Source organism: Mirounga leonina, unplaced genomic scaffold (genome assembly GCF_011800145.1).
Source record: "Mirounga leonina isolate KUSES-001 unplaced genomic scaffold, KU_Mleo_1.0 Mir_114, whole genome shotgun sequence".
Lineage (NCBI taxonomy): Eukaryota > Metazoa > Chordata > Mammalia > Carnivora > Phocidae > Mirounga > Mirounga leonina.
In genome coordinates, this window is record NW_023270265.1 from 20,190,119 (window position 1) to 20,211,115 (window position 20,997).

Sequence of the window (20,997 nt, forward strand, 5' to 3'; positions counted from 1 at the left end):
TCGCAATACGTCTCCGGAAAGCCGGAAGTTACCCAGCGGGGGCGGGGCCCAGGGAGCGGAGCCTGCTGGGATTTGTAGGCTGATGGCTGCGGGCGCTAGCTCAAACTCCTTGAGACGCCCCGGGGGAGGGGAGGGGGATGCGGCGCCACGTAGAGGGAGCGAAGCGCGCCCTGAGCCTGCGTCAGTCGTTCCGGAATGGTAGTCCGAAAAGGCAAGTGCGGTACTGCCTTTTGCTTGGAATCATTTAACGGTGACATCTTCTCATCAGTTAAAGGATAAATTCAGAGTCCTAAAAGTGACATTTAACATCCATTTCATCGCGATTTGGTACTCGTGGTAACCCTATTTCTTAACACTTCCTAGTTACTCAAGGCTATTCTGGACGCTGCCTCCGAGAAGGGGGCTCGCTTTGGACCTCTCTCCTATGTGCTTCCATAACACTGTCGTACAATTCGCTAATAATTATAATCATGGCCAGCCTTCCTGACACTACATGTTCTAGTCTAAGCTATTTGCCCGCGCTAGCTCAATTCTCACCGAACCCTCTGAAATGGTTGCTATTATTTCCATTTTGAAGATGAGGAAATCTTGGTTTACAGACGTTATGTAACTTGGACAAGGTCACGTTGAAGAGTCACAGTGTTTACTCGCGCGTCTCCCCCATCGGACTAAGTTCCAGGCGAGTAAGGACAGACCAGCTTCTTACTTTCCCGCGGGCCACGCCCCGAGGGCGGGGCCCTGGTGACGACACCGCGTCCCATGGTGCCCCGCGCGCCCAGGGCGCTGCTATTGGCTCGGCGTCTCGGCTCCTTTTTCAAATTGAGGCGCCGAGTCGTTGCTGTTTCCGAGGCTTCGGGCGGAGACGATATTGGTGGTTCTGAGGCTCCCGCTAGTGCGGGACAGGCGCCTCGGTCAGTCAGAGCCCCTGGTGGAGAGCGGAGACGTCGAGCTGCTCGCGTGGCTTTCCGCGGCCACGTCAGTACCCGGCGGGGGAGGTGGGCACCCGGGCCGCGCCGACCGCAGGGCCCCTCCGCGCCCCACAGCTCCCGAGTCCACAGCCAGGCCTTGACCTTCGCGCGGGGATCGTCATGGCGTCCCAGCCGAATTCCTCCGCGAAGAAGAAAGAGGAGAAGGGAAAGAACATCCAGGTGGTGGTGAGATGCAGGTAGGGCGAACCCGGCAGGATTGGGAGTGCGGGGCTTTGCTGCTAGGCTCCCTCCTGTGTTGTCCGGAGAGAGGAATTTTGTTTGCAGTTTCTGCGGGGAGCAGACCTTCCTGTTTCGCAGTTTTCCGCATTCGGTCGATAAAAATGACACCAGATTGCTGTGAGTAAATTAGTGCCTGTTTCCGAAGAAAGGGTATTTGTACAGGAGGTTATATTTTAAACCGCTATTCAGAAGGAGAATTTGATCGCGGGTCTTTAGGGAAAAGTATGTTCTTTTAAAAAACTAATGTTGGAAAAGATTTAGGTGGCACTTGTATATGCCACTTCTTGCAGTTTCTCAGTTTGGAAATAAGACTGCATACCTGCTTTGCAGGTGTTTTAGTACTGATGTTGGGATTACCGTCCTCTCCATCATTTCTAAAAGCACAATCGATCATTTGTTCCCTTTCTTGTAGATACTATGTTTTCTTAATCCCTACCAAACAAGAAAACATCATTATATTTAAATTTTAAAGATTAGCTTATAGAGTGAGTTTATGTTTTTAAAAGGAGACAACTTAAGCCAGTATAGCTTTCTGATTGTACTGCAACTTGGTCTTAGACCAAAGGAGATAGTTTCTTCGGGGTGAGTGGGGTGGAGGTGTTCAGCTCTCCCCAGATTGGTTTCCAAATAACTCCCCAATTTTAAAATTAGTAGAGGAAGAACATACTCGTTATACAAACTGTTGCTTAATTAGAGATTGATTTATTCAGCTTTTTAGAAGCCCTCCACAGTTTACTGTCTGTTTTTGTTGCTGTTGTTTTAAAAATTCTACCAACTATCAGCAACTTTTCTGTAAATCCAAAAGTTCTAAAATTTTTAAAAAGGGGTTATTTTTAAAATGTGTGAAGAAACTGTCTTAAATTATTGCCTCCTCAGCTTTGGTGACTTGAATTGTAGATGTCAAAGATAATAGCTAGCTTTCTGAACTAGGTGTCAGAGAGAAAATTTGATGGTAACCTTAAGTTCGACCACTTACTAGTTGTACTCTAGAGCTTCTGTTAACAGTTACTTGTTTTGAAGATTGAAAAAAAAATAACAGCCTGTAATGAAAAATGCAAATTTTTATTTATTTTTTAAAGATTTTATTTTTAGGCAATCTCTACACCCAGTGTGAGGCTCGAATTCACAACCCAGAGATAAGAGTTGCATGCTGTACCTACTGAGCCAGCCAGGCCCCCACAGACGCAAAGTTTTAGATTATTTTGATTGTTTAATAAGGCTAGACAATACTGCTTTTTCTGGATGGTTTTATTTTCTTTAATTTTCGTTTTTATTGTTAGTTACAAAATATGTCAGACCTATAAAAAGTTATGGAGAACAAAGTAACAAACATCTGTGTGTCCATCACCTAAATTAGAAACAAAACAATCATTACAATTGGAGCCCCATTGTATCCCTCTCCAGCCCCCTTCCTCTCCCCAAGAATTAAACATTATTCATGTTTATTATCCCCATACATTTCAAGTCTTACCTAAAAAGAGATTTCTTTTACTTTGTCATTCATGAAAAGTGCTTAGGTTGTGTCTAATTATTTACAGTAATTTTTGTATAAAGAGATGTTTTTCTTTTCATGCTTTCTTTTCTTTTTCAAATATCTTTCCTAGGGCAAATATGTCCTTAAGCTTTAGTAAGTAAACAATTTATGAGGCCCTCGAGGTTGTCAAACCTTTTCTGTAAAGGGCTCACATAGTAAATATTTTCAAGTATTTTAGGCTTTGCAAGCTACATGTAGTCTCTGTCACATATTCTCTGATTTTTTTTTAATTTTACATTTTTAATTGGCACAGTTTATTGTAACCTAAGAGGTCAGCAAGATTTCGAGAGATGACTTTATTACTTAATTACAATGAATACAATCTTTATTATGTCCTTTACTAGTATTATAACTATATGAAGAGAATTTTTTATTCTACCTATACACAGCTCAAGAGAAAGATATAACTTCTGGAATTGAGGAACTGATAGTTTTTATAGAGAGAAGTTTTAATAAGGAAATAGGCTTTGATATATGTATATACAAAGACATATATGCAAAACATTCCTCCCCCTTGTATAAGTGTGCAGGTTAGCATAAGTCCTATTAAGAACATAATATAAAGGTTTTAGGATTTAAGTTAATTTTGGCATTTGAATCTAGACAAGTGCTTTAGCAATTTAGATCTGAACTTTTATGAATCATTCATATATTTTAAAAGTGTATAATTGTGTTTTATTTATTTTTTTTTTAAAGATTTTATTTATTAATTTGAGACAGAAAGAGAGAGAGCACGAGCAGGGGGAAAGACAGAGGGAGAGGAAGAAGCAGACTCCCCACTAACAAGGAACCCCATGAAGGGCTCAATCCCAGTAACCGGGGATCATGACCTGAGCCAAAGGCAGATGCCCAACCATCTGAGCCACCCAGGCGCCCCTAATTGTGTTTTTAAAAAGGCCCAGACCAGCTTTCCTTAAACAGTAACCCAGTGTGATGCTATAGTTACCAAACGGAGAACAAGACTGTTAATTCTGTATTAAATCAGCAAAGGATATTTTAGAGAAAGGACAACTTGGAAAATGAAGACTTCAGAGTTCATTATTCCAAGTTCAGAGCGTTTTAGTTATTAGCAGTGGTTACCAAATAAGCTGAAGGTCGATCTCTTTAAGGAGCTGCTTGTAATTAGCTTTGTTAGGAAGAGACACAGAACTGTTTCATTCTTCCAGTTTAAGATGATACAGATTTTTTTTTTTTAATTTTTTTTTTTTAAGATTTTATTTATTTGCGAGAGAGAGAATGAGAGACAGAGAGCATGAGAGGGAGGAGGGTCAGAGGGAGAGGCAGACTCCCCGCTGAGCAGGGAGCCCGATGCGGGATTCGATCCCGGGACTCCGGGATCATGACCTGAGCCGAAGGCAGTCGCCCAACCAACTGAGCCACGCAGGCGCCCCAAGATGATACAGATTTATCCTTGAGAAGATTTTCTGAAGTTGGTATCCCTGTCAGCAAAGAGTCACTCCTGGCATGCTCCTCACAGTAGAACATAAGGTCCGATGATGCCATTGAAACCTTTGTTCTTTTATGGAGGCTTCTGATCTCAACTGCTGCACAGTTCTTGCCTGGGCTATGTTTGTTGGTGCTTGCTGTTTTGCTGGACATCTTTTACCTGAAATCAGTAAGACTGTGTGGTCTGTTGTTTTCAGGTTTTCAGTGGTGGAATGAATCTGCTAAAGAACTGCTACCACTGCAGTATCTGATTTTTTTTTTTTTTTTTTTTTTTTTTTTTTTATTAAACAACCCTTTAAAATTGTAAAAATCAATCTAGGTCTCTCGTATGAAAAGGACCAGGTTTGGCTCACAGATTGAAGGTTATAGACCCCTCACATGATCTAACTACTGGCTATCTTTATTACACCCTACTTAACTCCCCTGTGGGCACCGCCACCCCCCAATCTACCAGGCTCTACCACAGGGCCTTTGCAATTTCACTCTGCCTAGAAAGCTTTCCCACCAAAATAGCTACATGACTGGCTCCCTCACTTTTTAGATTCTGCTTAAATATCATTAAATATCAGAGAAGAGAAGCCTTCCCTGACCACCCTAAAATAGTAATAGCAACTGCCCATTTTCCCCCATCATTAATTCCAATCCCACTTAATCTGTTTTATTTACTTTGATATATCTATTTATAACACTAAGATAAAAGCTCCCTGAGAATAGGAACTTGGGTGTTTTGGTTTTTTTTGAAACTTGGTTTTGTTCACTGGTATATCCTCAGTTCCTAAACAAGTATCTACCACATAATACATACTAGATGAATATTTATGGAATGAATAAATGAATATAATGTAACTGTAGTGAGGCCAACAAATTGATGGGTTTAACATCATTAACAGGAACCTTACAATTTCTAATTAGAGAAGTTTGGTTAGGAATATAGTGGCTTTGCAATACTTTTTATTATAGTACAAATAGTCCTTAAAGCTCTTCAGTGGGAGTTTTGATAACTTTTAGAAATGTGTAATCTTTGTGATTATCTACTACTTGGTTGTGACATCTTGAATGGTATTCATGTGGTTAACATCATCACACATCCAGGCAGAGATTAGTTGAGAGATGCTAAGAATATAGACTAATTGCAAAACCTTTAACCACATGAGAGCAATTCATTCTACTTGATACTCTTGGCCTACCTCAGTATAAGTTGGTTTTGACTTAGGTTTGTTGAACTTTTAATAATATTGCATGTCATGGGTTATGTGCATTCTGTAGGTTTCACTACATTTGACAATCGATAGCATTATTATATATTACCAGGAAGTTGGTGAGTTAAATTTCCCAGGATCACAAATTTGGTTTTCTGACTGTCAAAAATATACTAGGGATGGGGCATGCCAGAGGATGTTGAGGTATCATTTTTAAAATAAACAGCAACTTGGTTTGTCTAGTGATGAGGAGAAAGATAATTTCCTATTTGCCATTTCCTTTCATAATATGTGATACTGAATGGGAAAAATGAACTCAGGTCAAGAGTACATTTCTCTCTTTGGTCCAGATGTGTGTTAGGTATATGCATATCTGAATGATGCCACTTCGTGGACTATGGTTCTTTTCAGCTCTTCCATCATTCCTCTTAGGATGACATTTATTAAGTATGTAGTTTAACAGATATTAGGATGCCTCCTATGTGCCAAGCACAGTAGGAGCCACTGGGAAACTGTAAACTAAATAGGATATCTTTTCTTTTCTTTGAAAGAGAGGGGGCATGTGTGTGAGCGAGTAAGGGCATGGGGAGGCAGAGGGAGAGAGAATCCCAAGCAGGCTCCATGCCCAGCACAGAGCCAGCACAGGGCTCAATCCCACGATCCTGAGATCATGACCTGAGCAGAAATCAAGAGTCAGATGCTCAACCCACTGAGCCACCCAGACGCCCCTAAGCAGGATTTCTTTTCCTACATTGTGAGGTTGGTGCTATTACTTAGTCCCATTTTTCAAATGGGGAAGTATGCACACAGGGCTACATTGCCCAAGCAGATTGGATCAAGAGTCCTCACTCTACAGAAAGCCCAAGAAGGAATTTAGCTTAGAAGATTACTTCCTTTGGGAGTCTTTCCCATCACCCATGCTTCCCCCCACCCCTCCCTGTCCCAGTCAAATTTTTGCTATATATTCCTACAGCACCCTTTACATACCCTTTCTAAACATTACTTCTCTCTCTCTCTTTTTTTTTAAATATTTTATTTATTTATTTGACAGAGAGAGAGAGATAGCGAGAGCAGGAACACAAGCAGGAGGAGTGGGAGAGAGAGAAGCAGGCTTCCTGCCGGGCAGGGAGACCGATGCGGGGCTTGATCCCAGGACCCTGGGATCATGACCTGAGCTGAAGGCAGCCGCTTAACGACTAAGCCACCTAGGCGCCCCTAAACATTACTTCTTGCATAATCATTTGTTTTATGTTGCTATTCCCCACTAGGACAAACTGAGTTAACACATGTGAAGCATTTTGAATAGTGAGTACCTGACATATAGTAAATACTCAACGTATTAGTCATTATTTTTATCTATTTTTTATCTTGTGCCAGTTATCCACTGACAGGTTAGTATTTTGAACACAAATTTGTCATGTTCTTTCTACTGCGTCATAACATAACTTTCTCAGACTGTAAGAACAGTGGAAATAGAAATCTGAAAAATAAGTTTGGCATTTTTTTTTACAAGTTAATTCTGTTAACATCTCCTCCAAGAAGCTGTCAGAATTGTCATGTTTTACATGTCTTTGAAAAGTAAAAAACCTATTTTTTATTTCTGGGAGTAGAAACTAAAAATTCTGCTTTAGCAGTATCATTTAGTCCCCCATTTAATCCTTGTCACCAATACTGTTGTCAAAAAACTTTACTTTGTTATTATCTAAGGTATTAATGACAATGTCATCTGTAACCTGATAACTAAGAGTTTTTAAAATAACTTTGTACATTTCTTTTTATAGACCATTTAATTTGGCAGAACGGAAAGCTAATGCCCATTCTGTAGTAGAATGTGATCATGTACGAAAAGAAGTTAGTGTACGAACTGGAGGATTGGCTGACAAGAGCTCAAGGAAAACATATACTTTTGATATGGTACCTATTTCTTTTTTTTTTTTTAAGATTTTATTTATTTAATAGAGAGCATGTGCGGGAGAGTAGGGTAGGAGCAGAGAGAGGAACAAGCAGACTCGTGCTGAGTGCAGAGCCCAACATGGGGCTCGATCTCACCACCCTGAGATCAGAACGTAAGCCAGTATCAAGAGTCAGATGCCCAACCGGCTGAGCCACCCAGGTGCTCCTGGTACCTATTTCTTAAAATGCTGCTACTTTTATTATTTATTTTATTATTTACTATGTAAATAATTATTTATTTATTTATTTATTTACTTTATTATTTTTTAATTTACTATGTAAAGTTATTCTCAGATACACATTTCCTCTAGGTTCTAGTGTACGATTCCAAGTTTCAGTTGACTGAGTTGTCGTATGGTTTCTAGTGGGCTGAATGAGTTAATATATTAAAAACAAAATTTTTTTTTTTTAAGATTTTTATTTATTTATTGAGAGAGAGAGAGAATGATAGAGAGCATGAGAAGTAGGAGGGTCAGAGGGAGAAGCAGACTCCCTGCTGAGCAGGGAGCCCAATGCGGGACTCGATCCGGGGACTCCAGGATCATGACCTGAGCCGAAGGCAGTCGCCCAACCAACTGAGCCACCCAGGCACCCCTAAAAGCAAAATTCTTTTTTTTTTTTTTAAAGATTTTATTTATTTATTTGACAGAGAGAGAGAGAGAGGGAACACAAGTAGGGGGAGTAGGAGAGGGAGAAGCAGGCTTCCCGCAGAGCAGGGAGCCCAATGTGGGGCTCAATCCCAGGACCTTGGGATCACGACCTGAGCCGAAGGCAGACTGAGCCACCTAGGCGCCCCTAAAAACAAAATTCTTAAAGTGAGTAATTTTGGAGTATTTTTTTTCCTGAAGAATTGCTTTGATTTTTTTTTTTTTTTTTTTTTTTTTTGGGATAGGTTTTTGGAGCTTCTACTAAACAAATTGATGTTTACCGAAGTGTTGTTTGTCCAATTCTGGATGAAGTTATTATGGGTTATAATTGCACTATTTTTGCGTGAGTAAAACACTATTTTTCAAATTGCTGAAAAGGTTTAGATGCATGTATTTGTTTTCTAATTAACACTTTTGTTAATTTTGACAGATATGGCCAAACTGGCACTGGAAAAACCTTTACAATGGAAGGTGAGAGGTCACCTAATGAAGAGTACACTTGGGAGGAGGTATTTATTGTTTATAATAGATTTCTGTCTCTAAAGTGGTTGAAATATAACTGAATAGAAAACTTGGTAGAAGGCCTCTTTCTTGAAATAGAGAAGATCAATATACCCATGTCAAACATGATTGTAGGATAAACTACTATTTTAGCAAAATTAAAGTATATGGTATAGTTCCTGTTTAAGAAACATAGCGTCATTAGGAGAGAAAGGACCAATACATACGGCACAGTTAAGTGATAAGAGAGGGGTCTGTTTGAGACAGAATAGTTGGAGTAGAATATTGTGGAAACTGAGCCACCCAGGTGCCCCTCATATTTGTTTTCAAATATATCATTAAGGAGGCCCTTGTTATATGTGTTTTAACTGCCATAGTAAATGGCGTTCTTCCCTTATTTTAGTCCTTATTAATATTATAATTTCAGGATCCCTTGGCTGGTATAATTCCACGTACTCTTCATCAAATTTTTGAGAAACTTACTGATAATGGTACTGAATTTTCAGTCAAAGTGTCTCTGTTGGAAATCTATAATGAAGAACTTTTTGATCTCCTTAATCCATCTTCTGATGTTTCTGAGAGACTGCAGATGTTTGATGATCCCCGTAACAAGGTAACTTAGTCTTTGAGAATGAAGTGTCTCTGGATTTTAATGTGTGATGCTTTGAGAAATCAGTATATATATATTTTTTGTCAGACTAATGGATGATCTTTTGATATTGGTCAGAGGGGAGTGATAATCAAAGGTTTAGAAGAAATTACAGTACACAACAAGGATGAAGTCTATCAGATTTTGGAGAAGGGAGCAGCAAAACGGACAACTGCAGCAACTCTGATGAATGCATACTCCAGGTAAGAAAGCCAGTGTCCTCCCCCCACCTCTCCATTTTCTTTTTTTCCTTTTTATTATTTATTTATTTTTAAAGATTTTATTTATTTATTTGACAGAGAGAGGCACAGCGAGAGAGGGAACACAAGCAGGGGGAGTGGGAGAGGGAGAAGCAGGCTCTCCGCAGAGCAGGGAGCCCGATGCGGGGCTCGATCCCAAGACCCTGGGACCATGACCTGAGCCGAAGGCAGACACTTAACAACTGAGCCACCCAGGCACCCCTCCATTTTCTTTTTAACACGGGAAGTCAAATTGGGGTGGGTCAAAGTATGTGAGTCGCATACTAGATTGTATGTGTGCTTGATTTCATGCTTTAGTAATTGTCTTGAGATTTAGAGGCAAGCACCAGTATTGGAAGAATGTTGAAAAGGGAACAAAGACAAGTGAATTAGAGAAGAAGTATTAAACTTTTTAAAGTAGATTATTTTTTCTCAAATGAAATTGTACACAGGAGCCTAGATTAACATGTGCTTGCTGTAGTCGATTTGAGGGTGGGATGCTCAGAGGCTTACCTCCTCAGCCTCATGAAGGTTTTCCCTGAGCACTTTTTTGGGGTGCCCATGGATACCTAGAACAAAATTTGAAAGCCCATGGTTTAAATAAGAATTAGAAGAAAGTCAGATAGCTTCATTTGATTTTTTTTCTCCAGCTTTATTGTAGTATGATTGACAAAAATTACATATATTTAGGTTGTCCAACATTTTGGAAAAATATAAAAAAACATAAATTTTTCTCATATGGCTTCATTTTAATATAGGAAGACATGGTCACTAACACTGGCTTTCCAGGGTAGAAAGGGGCATAGCTGATAGCAGCCCCTATAGAATGAATCCCAGTTTCTAGAAAAGCAGTTTACCAAGTCAGGTGGATATTTTTTCTGCCGGTCTTTGAAGGAAGCATCAGAGTGTAATTAAAAGAGCTATGGATTGGGAGTTAGATATTTGTGTTTAGTTCTAGTTCTGGAGTTAACCAAACATGTGACTTAAGGAAATAAGTGAATTTATCTGAGTATCAGTTTCTCTGACCTACAAAATAATTATTAGAAATAGATCTCAGGGTGCCTGGCTGGCTCAGTCAGAAAAGCATGCGACTCTTGATCTCGGGGTCGTGAGTTTGAGCCCCATGTTGGGTGTAGAGATTACTTAAATAAATAAAACCTAAAAAAAAAATTAGATCATTTATTTCTTTGCTCCCTTATAACTGGAAATTCCTGCAACTCTATAAAAAAATTACATATACATTTAAAGAAGAAAAATAAGATGAAAGTAATGAAAATCATGACATTATGGGTGATTTTTATGATTTTAATTACATTTTCCTATAATAGCTTTCCATTTAAAAAATTATATATTGGAGGAAGGAGTTTAAGACTAAGTAATATTTCTTTTCTCTAAATACCTTTCTTTTAAATAAATTCCTGCTTTTTCATAAATTTGTGTAATTTAGGACTCTTTTTTTTTTTTAAGATTTTATTTATTTCAGACAGAGAGCATGAGTGGGGGCTGGGGGGTGGTGCGGAGGGGCAGGGGAGAAGCAGACTCCCTGCTGAGCAAGGAGCCCGACTCTGGACTTTATTGATCCCAGGACTTTGGGATCACGACCCGAGCCGAAGGCAGATGCTTAGCCAACTGAGCCACCCAGGCACCCCTAGGACTCATTTTTTTATATGTAGACTTGAGTAAAGGTCTCTTTATGAATGTATGTGGTAAAGTGAAGGGAAACATTAAAGTTTCCAAAATCATAGTTGACTTCTATGCTTAATTGCATTAATTCCATAATCTTGGATTAGAAATGGGTAAATAATGATAGAAAAATATGAAATATATATTGAATTCAGATTTATAGTTTCTTTATATTTTTCCTGTGCCCTTCCCCTTTTCTGTAACTTTAAATAATAAATAAAATATGATGCTTACTATAAAACTTTCCAAGTAACATGAAAAGTGCAAATAAGAAAATTAAAAATTATCATATTCCTCACTAATCATCAATGACATTAACAAACATAGGAATGTTCACCAAATGTCATTGATACAGGAATAAAAGAGGTCTTTGGTTGTCTATATAACTTTTGTATCCCTCAGATAAAAACTGAATGTCAATATATAATATAAGATAGACATTGGAACACTTTATGGTCTAGTGGTGATTACCTTGTAGTATTTCAGTAATCATTGCTATTTACCATTTGCTTTTCAAGAGAGGGTGTTAACTATCTCTGATGACATTCTCAAAGCAGAGCAATATATTTTTACAACAATTGACATTGAAAGCAAGTAATCTGATGACTTGTGTGGTACTGTTTGAATTTATGGTAATGACATATTTCAAGAGATTCTTATAAATAAGAAGATTGATTGCAAGCCTTCTCCTCTGACATACCAGGCAACTGTCCCAAACCGACCCCACATCCAGCTTTTAGAGGTCTTGAGGATTCTAGTTTCTAAGTCTTTTAGGGTGTTTACAGGTAGTTTCTTTTTGGGGTCCCCTTTGGAGGCAGCAAGTACAAGAAAGCAAAAACCTAAGCATTGTCCTACCTACCCTCTGTCTTCCAAAATCTTATTAATGTCTCCTGTCTGATACTATCTTTCTCTGCCTTGTGGAGTTTGATCTTTCTTTTTTTTTTTTTTAAAGATTTTATTTATTTATTTGACAGAGAGAGACACAGCGAGAGAGGGAACACAAGCAGGGGGAGTAGGAAAGAGAGAAGCAGGCTTCCCGCCGAGCAGGGAGCCCGATGCGGGGCTTGATCCCAGGACCCTGAGATCATGACCCGAGCTGAAGGCAGTCGCTTAACCAACTGAGCCACCCAGGCGCCCTGAGTTTGATCTTTCTTTGCTCTTTTTAATATTTTATAGAAAACAAATAATGTTTTACATTATAATGACTGGACTGTCTGATCTCATTTTCTAGTCGTTCCCACTCAGTTTTCTCTGTTACAATACATATGAAAGAAACTACAATTGATGGAGAGGAGCTTGTTAAAATTGGAAAGTTGAACTTGGTAAGTATCTACCTTAATACTAGTTTCATTCTTTTTTTTTTCCCTCCAGCATTATTGAGGTATAATTGACAAATAAAATTATATATTTAAAGTGTACAATGTGATGATTTGATATATGTTCACTTTGAGAAATGAGTACCATAATCAGGTTAATTAACATATCCTTCACCTCACATAGTTACTTTTGGGGGGGCTGCTGTAAGAATGTTTAGGTCTACTCTTAGCAAATTTCAGTATAGTGTTATTAACTGTCGTCACCATAGTGTACATTAGATCCCCAGAGTTTATTCATCTTATAACTGAAGGCTTATACGCTTTGACCAGCATCTGCTTCTCCCCCATTCCCCTGCTCCTGGTAACCGTCATTCTCTCCATTTCAGTGAACTTTCCTTCTCCCCACCCACCTCCTCAATTCTACACAAAAGAGAGATCATATAGTATTTGTCCTTCTCTGTCTGGCTTATTTCACTTTGCATTACATCTTCTAGGTTCATCCATGTTGTTACAAATGGCAGGATTTCCTTCTCTCTCATGGCTAAATAAATATATTCCGTTGTATATGTATACCATATCTTCTCTATATTCTTTTTTTTTTTTATGATTTTATTTATTTATTTGATAGAGAGAGACACAGCGAGAGAGGGAACACAAGCAGGGGGAGCGGGAGAGGGAGAAGCAGGCCTCCCACAGAGCAGGGAGCCTGACACGGGGCTCTCTCCCGGGACCCTAGGGTCATGACCTGAGCCAAAGGCAGAGGCTTAACGACTGAGCCACCCAGGCACCCCCCTTTCTTCTCCCTTCATTCATCAGCTGACACAGTTTCCATATCTTTGCTATTGTGAATAATGCATTGAACGTGGGAGTGCAGATATCTCTTTGAGATACTGATTTCATTTCCCTTGGATAATATACCTAGAAGTGGGATTGCTGGATCATATGGTAGTTCTTTTCAACTGTTTCATTCTTTTTTTTTTTGAGAGGGAGAGAGAGGTTGCAGGAGCAGAGGGAGAGGGAAAGAGAGAATCTTTTATTTATTTTTAACATTGATTTATTTTAGAGAGGAGAGAGGGGCAGAGAGAGGGAGAGAGAATCTCAAGCAGAATTCTGGCTGAGCGAGGAGCTGAACATGGGGCTTGATCTCGTGACCCTGAGATCATGACCTGAGCCAAAATTAAGAGTTGGATGCTTAATGGACTGAGCCACTCAGGCCCCCTCAACTGTTTCATTCTTGACCACCTCGGAGCAGCTTGAAATCTGTACTTCTAGACAATAGTTTTGAAGTCACTAGGTAATTAGCTTTGTAGTGGATTGTTAATTATAAAAAAATTATTTTGCTAGCTATTTAATATATTATATTTGAGAATGAAAGTCTTTGTGTCCAGATCCAGTGGAACTAACAGCCTACTTTTATTTTCGAAATTCAAGGTTGATCTTGCGGGAAGTGAGAACATTGGCCGTTCTGGAGCAGTTGACAAGAGAGCCCGGGAAGCTGGAAATATCAATCAATCCCTTTTGACTTTGGGAAGGGTTATTACTGCTCTTGTAGAAAGAACACCTCATGTTCCTTATCGAGAATCTAAACTAACTAGAATCCTCCAGGATTCTCTTGGGGGACGTACAAGAACATCTATAATTGCAACAATTTCTCCTGCATCTCTCAATCTTGAGGTAAGCCCTTTAATAGGTATCTGCAAGTGTAGTAGGTGTAATTATTATTTAGCTATCACATAATTTATTTTACTTTTTTATCACATATTTAAAAAGTTCATTAATTGGCTTCATTCATTCTAAGCAAGAGTAAAAGAATCGGGATATTACACATGGACATAGAGGAGGACACCACTGAAAAAATTGTCTTTCTCCTTCCTGGCAGAGTTTTTAATCTTAAAAAGCCAATTACTTAATGGCTTTTCCCACACAGTCTTCAAAAGAAATTGCTGTGGTCATTAGCAGTGCGTGGTTACATGGGGTATGGAGATTTTTTTTTTTTTTTTTTTTTAAGATTTTATTTATTTGAGAGAGAGAATGAGTGGGGGGGAGAGGGAGAGGGAGAAGCAGACTGCCTGCTGAACAGGGAGCCTGATGGGGGGCAGGTTACAGAGATTTAAATGAGGACTTAAAAGTGGGTTAAGTGAATGCTAGTGTTGTAGAAGCTCTTAGAGGGCACTGAAGATGGGTTGGATGTGTGAGAACAGGTGGTAAAACCAAGAGAAGCAAAAAAGATGGTGAAATCTCTTATTATGATTGTTTCCTTTAAATGGAGTTACAAAAGGTTTTATAAGGTCTCTAACTCTCCTTTCATTTTAAAAAACATCTTTACCGAGATGTAATTCACATACCATTAAATTCACCCATTAAAAATATGTAATTCGAGGGGCGCCTGGGTGGCTCAGTCGTAAAGCGTCTGCCTTCGGCTCAGGTCACGATCCCAGGGTCCTGGGATCGAGTCCCACATCAGGCTCCCTGCTCAGCGGGAGGCCTGCTTCTCCCTCTCCCACTCCCCCTGCTTGTGTTCCCTCTCTCACTGTCTCTCTGTCAAAAAAATAAATAAAATCTTTTAAAAAAAAAGTATGTAATTCGATGATTTTAATATATTTGCTGAGCTGTGCAACCAACACTAAAGTCTGTTTAGAGCATTTTCATTACCCCAGAAAGAAACCTTGTAACCCATTAGGAATCACTCTCCATTTGCCCTCACTCCCAGCCCTAGGTCACTACTAACCTACTTTAAAATATTTTTCTTTTTTTTTTTTTTTTTTTAAGATTTTATTTCTTTATTTGAGAGAAAGTGCATGCACAAGCGGTGGGGAGGGGGGCTGGGAAGGGAGGGTGCAAAGGGAGAGGGAGAAGCAGACTCCCCAATGAGCAGAGAGCCCGATGTGAGGCTAGATCCCAGGACCCTGAGATCATGACCTGAGCCTAAGGCAGACGTTTAACCAACTGAGCCACCCAGGTGCCCCACCCTACCTTTTTAATCTATAGATTTGCCTAGTCTGGACATTTCGTGTAAATGCAATTATGCAATAAGTGTTCTTTTGTGACTGGCTTCTTACACCTAGCATGTTTTCAGTGTTCATCCATGTGGTTAGCATGTATCCATGCTTCATTCTTTTTTGTAGGTGAGTAATTTTCCATTGTATGGATATAGGATGTTTTGTTTATTCATCAGCTGATGGGATTCATTGAGTGTGAAGACTGAAGTAAAAAATTCTTAGGGTATAGTGGTCCTAGTGGATGATAGATTTTTAGGTTAGATACAACCATAAATTATTTCTTGTAAGTTATTTTTTTTCTTGTAAGTTATTTTACAGTACATTTTATATAATAGAACTACATTATTCTTGTAATATCTTTGGTAATTGGCATTTTCTTCACAGGAAACTCTGAGTACATTGGAATATGCTCATAGAGCAAAGAACATACTAAATAAGCCTGAAGTTAACCAGAAACTCACCAAAAGAGCTCTTATTAAGGTAATTGTGAATTTTGGTAATTGTTAAAAGATTTGTTCAATTGCTTGTGGTAAGGCTTTTCATCTAATGATTTTAATTAATTACCTAATATATTAAAATGGTTTTTTCTAATGCTAATATGGTGACTTTACCACCTCTATCAAGTCAGCAAAATTTGCAATTATTTACATTTACAAAATTTATTTATTTGTAGCTTTAGTGTATAATCACCATACATTAATGTGGTATTAGGGTATAATTTCCATAAGACTCCTCCATTGTAAGCCTACAATGCAATGATTTTTAGTACATTTATAGAGCTGTTCAACATCACTATAATCTACTTAGGAAATTTCTTTCACTATATAGTTCCCCTTTGCCCCTTTGCAAACAGTCAACCAGCCACTGATGTACTTTTTGTCTGTAGATTTGCCCTTTCCAGACATTTCTTAAATGGAATCATGCAATATTTGATTTTTTGCATCTGACTTCTTTCACTTAGCATAACATTGGGGCTTCATCTATGTTGTAGCATGTATCAATACTCTTTCTTTCTGTTGCCAAATGGTATTCCATTAAATGGATAATAACACATTGTGTTTATCCATTCACCAGCCAATGAACATTTGGATTATTTCCAGTAATGCTGCTATGAACATTAGCATATAAGTCTTTGTGTTGATGTATTTGCAGTCTTCTTAGGTAGATACCTAGCAGTTTAATTTCTGTGTTGCTTAATAAGTTTATGTTTAACTCTTTTAGAAACTGCTTTCCACAGTGGCTGTACCACTTTAAATTTTCATCAGCAGTGAATGTGTGAAGGTTCCAGTTTCTCCACATCCTCTCCAACACTTGTTATAGTCTGTCTTTTTAATGTTAGCCATTCTAATAAGTGTATAATTGTACCCTCAGTGTGGTTTTAATTAGCATTCCCCTAATGAATAATGAAAATGAGCATCTTTTCACATGCTTATTATCCATTTGTATATCTTTTTTGTGAAAAGTCTATCCAAATTCTTTGCCTAATTTTTAGTTGGTGTTCTTATTAAGTTTTGGGGTTTTTTTTAAGATTTTATTTATTTATTTGAGATAGTGAGAAAGAGAGTACGAGCCATGGGGGGAGAGGGAAAGGGAGAAGCAGGCTTCCTGCTGAGCAGGGATCCCTCATGGGGGGCTCAGTCCCGGGGGGCTCAATCCCAGGACCCTGGGATCATGACCTGAGCCAAATGCAGACGCTTAACCGACTGAGCCACCCAGGCATCCCTTATTATTAAGTAGTAAAGAGTTGTTCATATCTTTCAGCTATAAGCCTTTATGAGATGATTTGTAAATATTTCCTCCCAGTCTGGCTTGTCTTCCTTTTCTTAGTGGTTTATTTTATTTTATTTATTTATTTATTTTTTAAAAGGATTTTATTTATTTATTTATTTGACAGAGAGAGAGACAGTGAGAGAGGGAACACAAGCAGGGGGAGTGGGAGAGGGAGAAGCGGGCTTCCTGCCGAGCAGGAAGCCCGATGCGGGGCTCGATCCCAGGACCCTGGGATCATGACCTGAGCCGAAGGCAGATGCTTAACGACTGAGCCACCCAGGTGCCCCAATTTTATTTTTTTTTTAATTGAAGTTTTCATTGAGATAATTGAGAGAAATAATACAGAAAGATCCTTAACACATTTTGTTAAACTACAGTAAAGTATCACCACAGGGATATTGACATTAATAACACAGTCCATTCATCTTATTCCTTAGTTCTCCTTGTACTCATTTATGTGTGTGTATTTAGTTCTATACAATTTTGTCACATGTGTAGGTTTGTGCATCAACCACCACAGTTAAGATACTGAGCAGTTCTATCACCACAGGGGTCCCTCCTATTGCCTTTTTTTTTTTTTTAAGATTTTGTTTATTTATTTGACAGAGAGAGACAGAGCGAGAGAGGGAACACAAGCAGGGAGAGTGGTAGAGGGAGAAGCAGGCTTCCCGCTGGGCAGGGAGCCCGATGCGGGGCTCGATCCCAGGACCCTGGGATCATGATCTGAGCCGAAGGCAGACAATTAACCGACTGAGCCACCCAGGCGCCCCTCATATTGCCTTTTTATAATCACTTCTTTCCCACTCTCACTTCCCCTCCCTAATCTCTGGTATCCATTAATCTGTGCTCTATATCTAAACTCTTGCCATTTCGGGGCGCCTGGGTAGCTCAGCTGTTAAGCGTCTGCCTTTGGCTCAGGTCATGATCCCAGGATCCTGGGATCGAGCCCCGCATCGGACTCCCTGCTCAGCGGGAAGCCCGCTTCTCCCTCTCCCACTCCCCCTGCTTGTGTTCCCTCTCTTGCTGTGTCTCTGTCAAATTAATAAAATCTGGAAAAAAAAAAAAAAAGAAAGAAAGAAAACCCTAAAAAAAATAAAATAAAATAAACTCTTGCCATTTCAAAAATGTTATTGAATAGAATCATACAGTATGTAAACTTTCGAGATTGCATTTTTCACTACTACTCAGCAGAATTTTCTGGAGGTTCACCTGAGTTGCGCACATTGATAGATCTTTCCTTTTGAGTGCTAAGTAGTATTCCGTGGTATGTATATATCATACATATAGTTTGTGTAACCATTTACCTGTTGAATGACATATGGGCTGATTTCAGTTTTTCACAATTACAAGTAGAACTGCTGTGAACATTTTGGTTATAGGTATCTGTGTAAACATAAATTTTCACTTTTCTGGAATGATTGCCTAAGAGTGTAAGTTATTGGGTATGGTAATTGAATATTTAGTTTTTTTAAAGAACTGCAAAGCTGTTTTCCAGAGTGGCTGTACCATTTTATATTTCCACTAGCAATATAGGAGTGATCTAGTTACTCCACATATTCACCAGCATTTGGTGTTGTAACTATTTTTTATTTTAGGTATTATGATGAGTATAATAGGTGCTAAATATCTCACTGTGGTTTTAACTTGCATTTCTCTAATGGCTAATGGTGTTGAGCATCTCTTCATGTGCTTATTTGCTATTTGCATATCCTCTTTGGTGAAATGTCTATTCATGTCTTTAGGCCCATTTTCTAATTGGGTTTTTAATGTTTTTATTAAAAAAAGTTTCAGGGCGCCTGGGTGGCTCAGTTGGTTAAGCATCTGACTCTTGATTTTGGCTCAGGTCATGATCTCAGGGTCCTCGGATTAAGCCTCACGTAGGTCTGCTTGTCTCCCTCTGACTCTGCGCTCTCTCTCTGTCTCTCTCTCAAATAAATAAATAAATCTTTGGTGGAGCTGCCTGGGTGGGTCAGTTGGTTGGGCGTCTAACTTGATTTTGGCTCAGGTCGTGACCTCAGTCGCAGAGTCATGAGATCGAGCCCGAGTCAGGCTCTGAGATGGGTGTGGAGCCTGCTTAAGATCTCTGTCTCCCTCTCCCTCTGCCCCCCACCTCTTAAAAAAAAAAAAAGAATTTATTTTATTTTTAAGTAATCTCTACACCCAGTGTGGGACTTGAACCCACAACCTGGAGATCAAGAATCGCATGCTCCACTGAGCCAGCCAGGCTCCCTGCTAATTGGATTTTTAAAAATTATTGTGGTTTGAAAGTTCTTAATGTTTCAGATACTAGTCCTTTGTCACAAATGTGGTTTGCAGTCATTTTCTCCTAGTCTGTAGTTTATCTTCTATATATGGCCCTTTTTTTTTAAAGAATTTATTTATTTAAGCTATTGAAAGACTCTATTCTAAACAGGTTAATATTGAATGAAAAGTATGATTATGACTTTTATTTTTCATGCTTTAAAAAACATAAAAGGGCGAAGTACATGTTTTATTTGTTAAATATCCTCCCCAAAATGAATGAACAAAAAGTTAAATGCTAAATTGACACCTACAATGTTCTTCTTGTGTAGGAATATACAGAAGAGATAGAGCGTCTGAAACGAGATCTTGCTGCAGCCCGTGAGAAAAATGGGGTGTACATTTCTGAAGAAAATTTTAGGTAAGACCTTGGATGTGGAAATTAATTTCCAAGAATAATCATTTCCTGATAGCAAGGTGTTTGAAGTAAAATTTACTTATGTGACAGTAACTAAAATCTTTATATCTAGTGCTTCCTATAAATGCTTCTTTTTCTTTTGACATTAACAGGTAGTTATCAAACAGTTAAAAATTTTTATATGGCTTTAATTTTAAATAATTATAGATTGACATGAAGTTGCAAGAAAAATACAGAGAGGTCCCATGTATTTTTCACTTGTTTTCCCCACTCATTATCTCTTGCATAACTTTAGTAAAACATCAGTGGTGGTGTGTGTTGGGGTGCATATTGGGGTATGTGTGCAGGGGGTAGGAGGTATAATTGCTTTGTATATATACTTTAACTCACTTCTCCCATTTTGCCCCTTATCTCACCCCCTCCTCCTGTGACACCTGATGCCTTTAAGTCCCAAGCCTTTCCTGGATTCTGTGGGTCCTATTTATACTCCATATTCCTGATTGCAGACGCTTAGGTTGTATCCCTCCTCATCTTTACTTTGTGAGTTATAGTCCTTTGTCAGCTTGGTAGCTTCTCAAATTTTATATATACACATGCTTTTTTCCCCTCATAGGTAGGGATTCTCAGTTTCGAAATGGAGGTCGCAAGAAGAATAGTCCATTTATAAGACAAGAACAAGGAATACATTTGTTTTTTATAATTTGTATTTATTACTTATTGATATTTAGGCATCATTATCATAGTGATAAATGGTAGAGATGATGTGTAACTCTCACAGTTTTGTTAGAATAAGTTTTAAAGGAATTAGGAAAAAATATTAACTGTTAAACTCATTAAACTTTATTTTAGAGCCATGAGTGGAAAACTAACTGTTCAAGAAGAACAGATTGTAGAATTGATTGAAAAAATTGGTGCCATTGAGGAGGAGCTAAATAGGGTAAGCATTTAAAACCTATTGAATGAAAAAACCCCAAAACACAACAGTATTGTATGTTACATTAAAAGGGAATATTAAAAGAAAATTTCAGAACTTGAGGGACCTGATATTTTTTTAAGATTTTTAGTTTATTTTTATTTTTTAAAGATTTTATTTTTTCTAAGTAATCTCTACACCCAACATGGGGCTTGAATTTATAACCCTGAGATTAAAGAGTTGCATGCTCCACTGATTGAGCCAGCCAGGTGCCCCTAAAG

At 38.7% G+C, this 20,997-nt stretch overlaps 1 protein-coding gene across 2 annotated transcripts in view; it reads left to right on the forward strand.

The window, feature by feature from the left end:
- Nucleotides 1-342: 342 nt before the first annotated feature.
- The window catches only part of KIF11 (kinesin family member 11), a 42,370-nt gene continuing 21,715 nt past the window's right edge, over nt 343-20,997 (forward strand). For both annotated transcript variants that reach the window (XM_035025139.1, XM_035025149.1), the window contains exons 1-11: nt 343-1,165; nt 7,169-7,301; nt 8,233-8,330; nt 8,418-8,496; nt 8,916-9,101; nt 9,216-9,340; nt 12,291-12,381; nt 13,807-14,049; nt 15,759-15,854; nt 19,718-19,806; nt 20,653-20,740. In XM_035025139.1, coding sequence (XP_034881030.1) covers nt 1,089-1,165; nt 7,169-7,301; nt 8,233-8,330; nt 8,418-8,496; nt 8,916-9,101; nt 9,216-9,340; nt 12,291-12,381; nt 13,807-14,049; nt 15,759-15,854; nt 19,718-19,806; nt 20,653-20,740 — 1,305 coding nt within the window. In that variant the 5' untranslated portion in view covers nt 343-1,088. The remainder of the gene's footprint in view (nt 1,166-7,168; nt 7,302-8,232; nt 8,331-8,417; nt 8,497-8,915; nt 9,102-9,215; nt 9,341-12,290; nt 12,382-13,806; nt 14,050-15,758; nt 15,855-19,717; nt 19,807-20,652; nt 20,741-20,997) is intronic.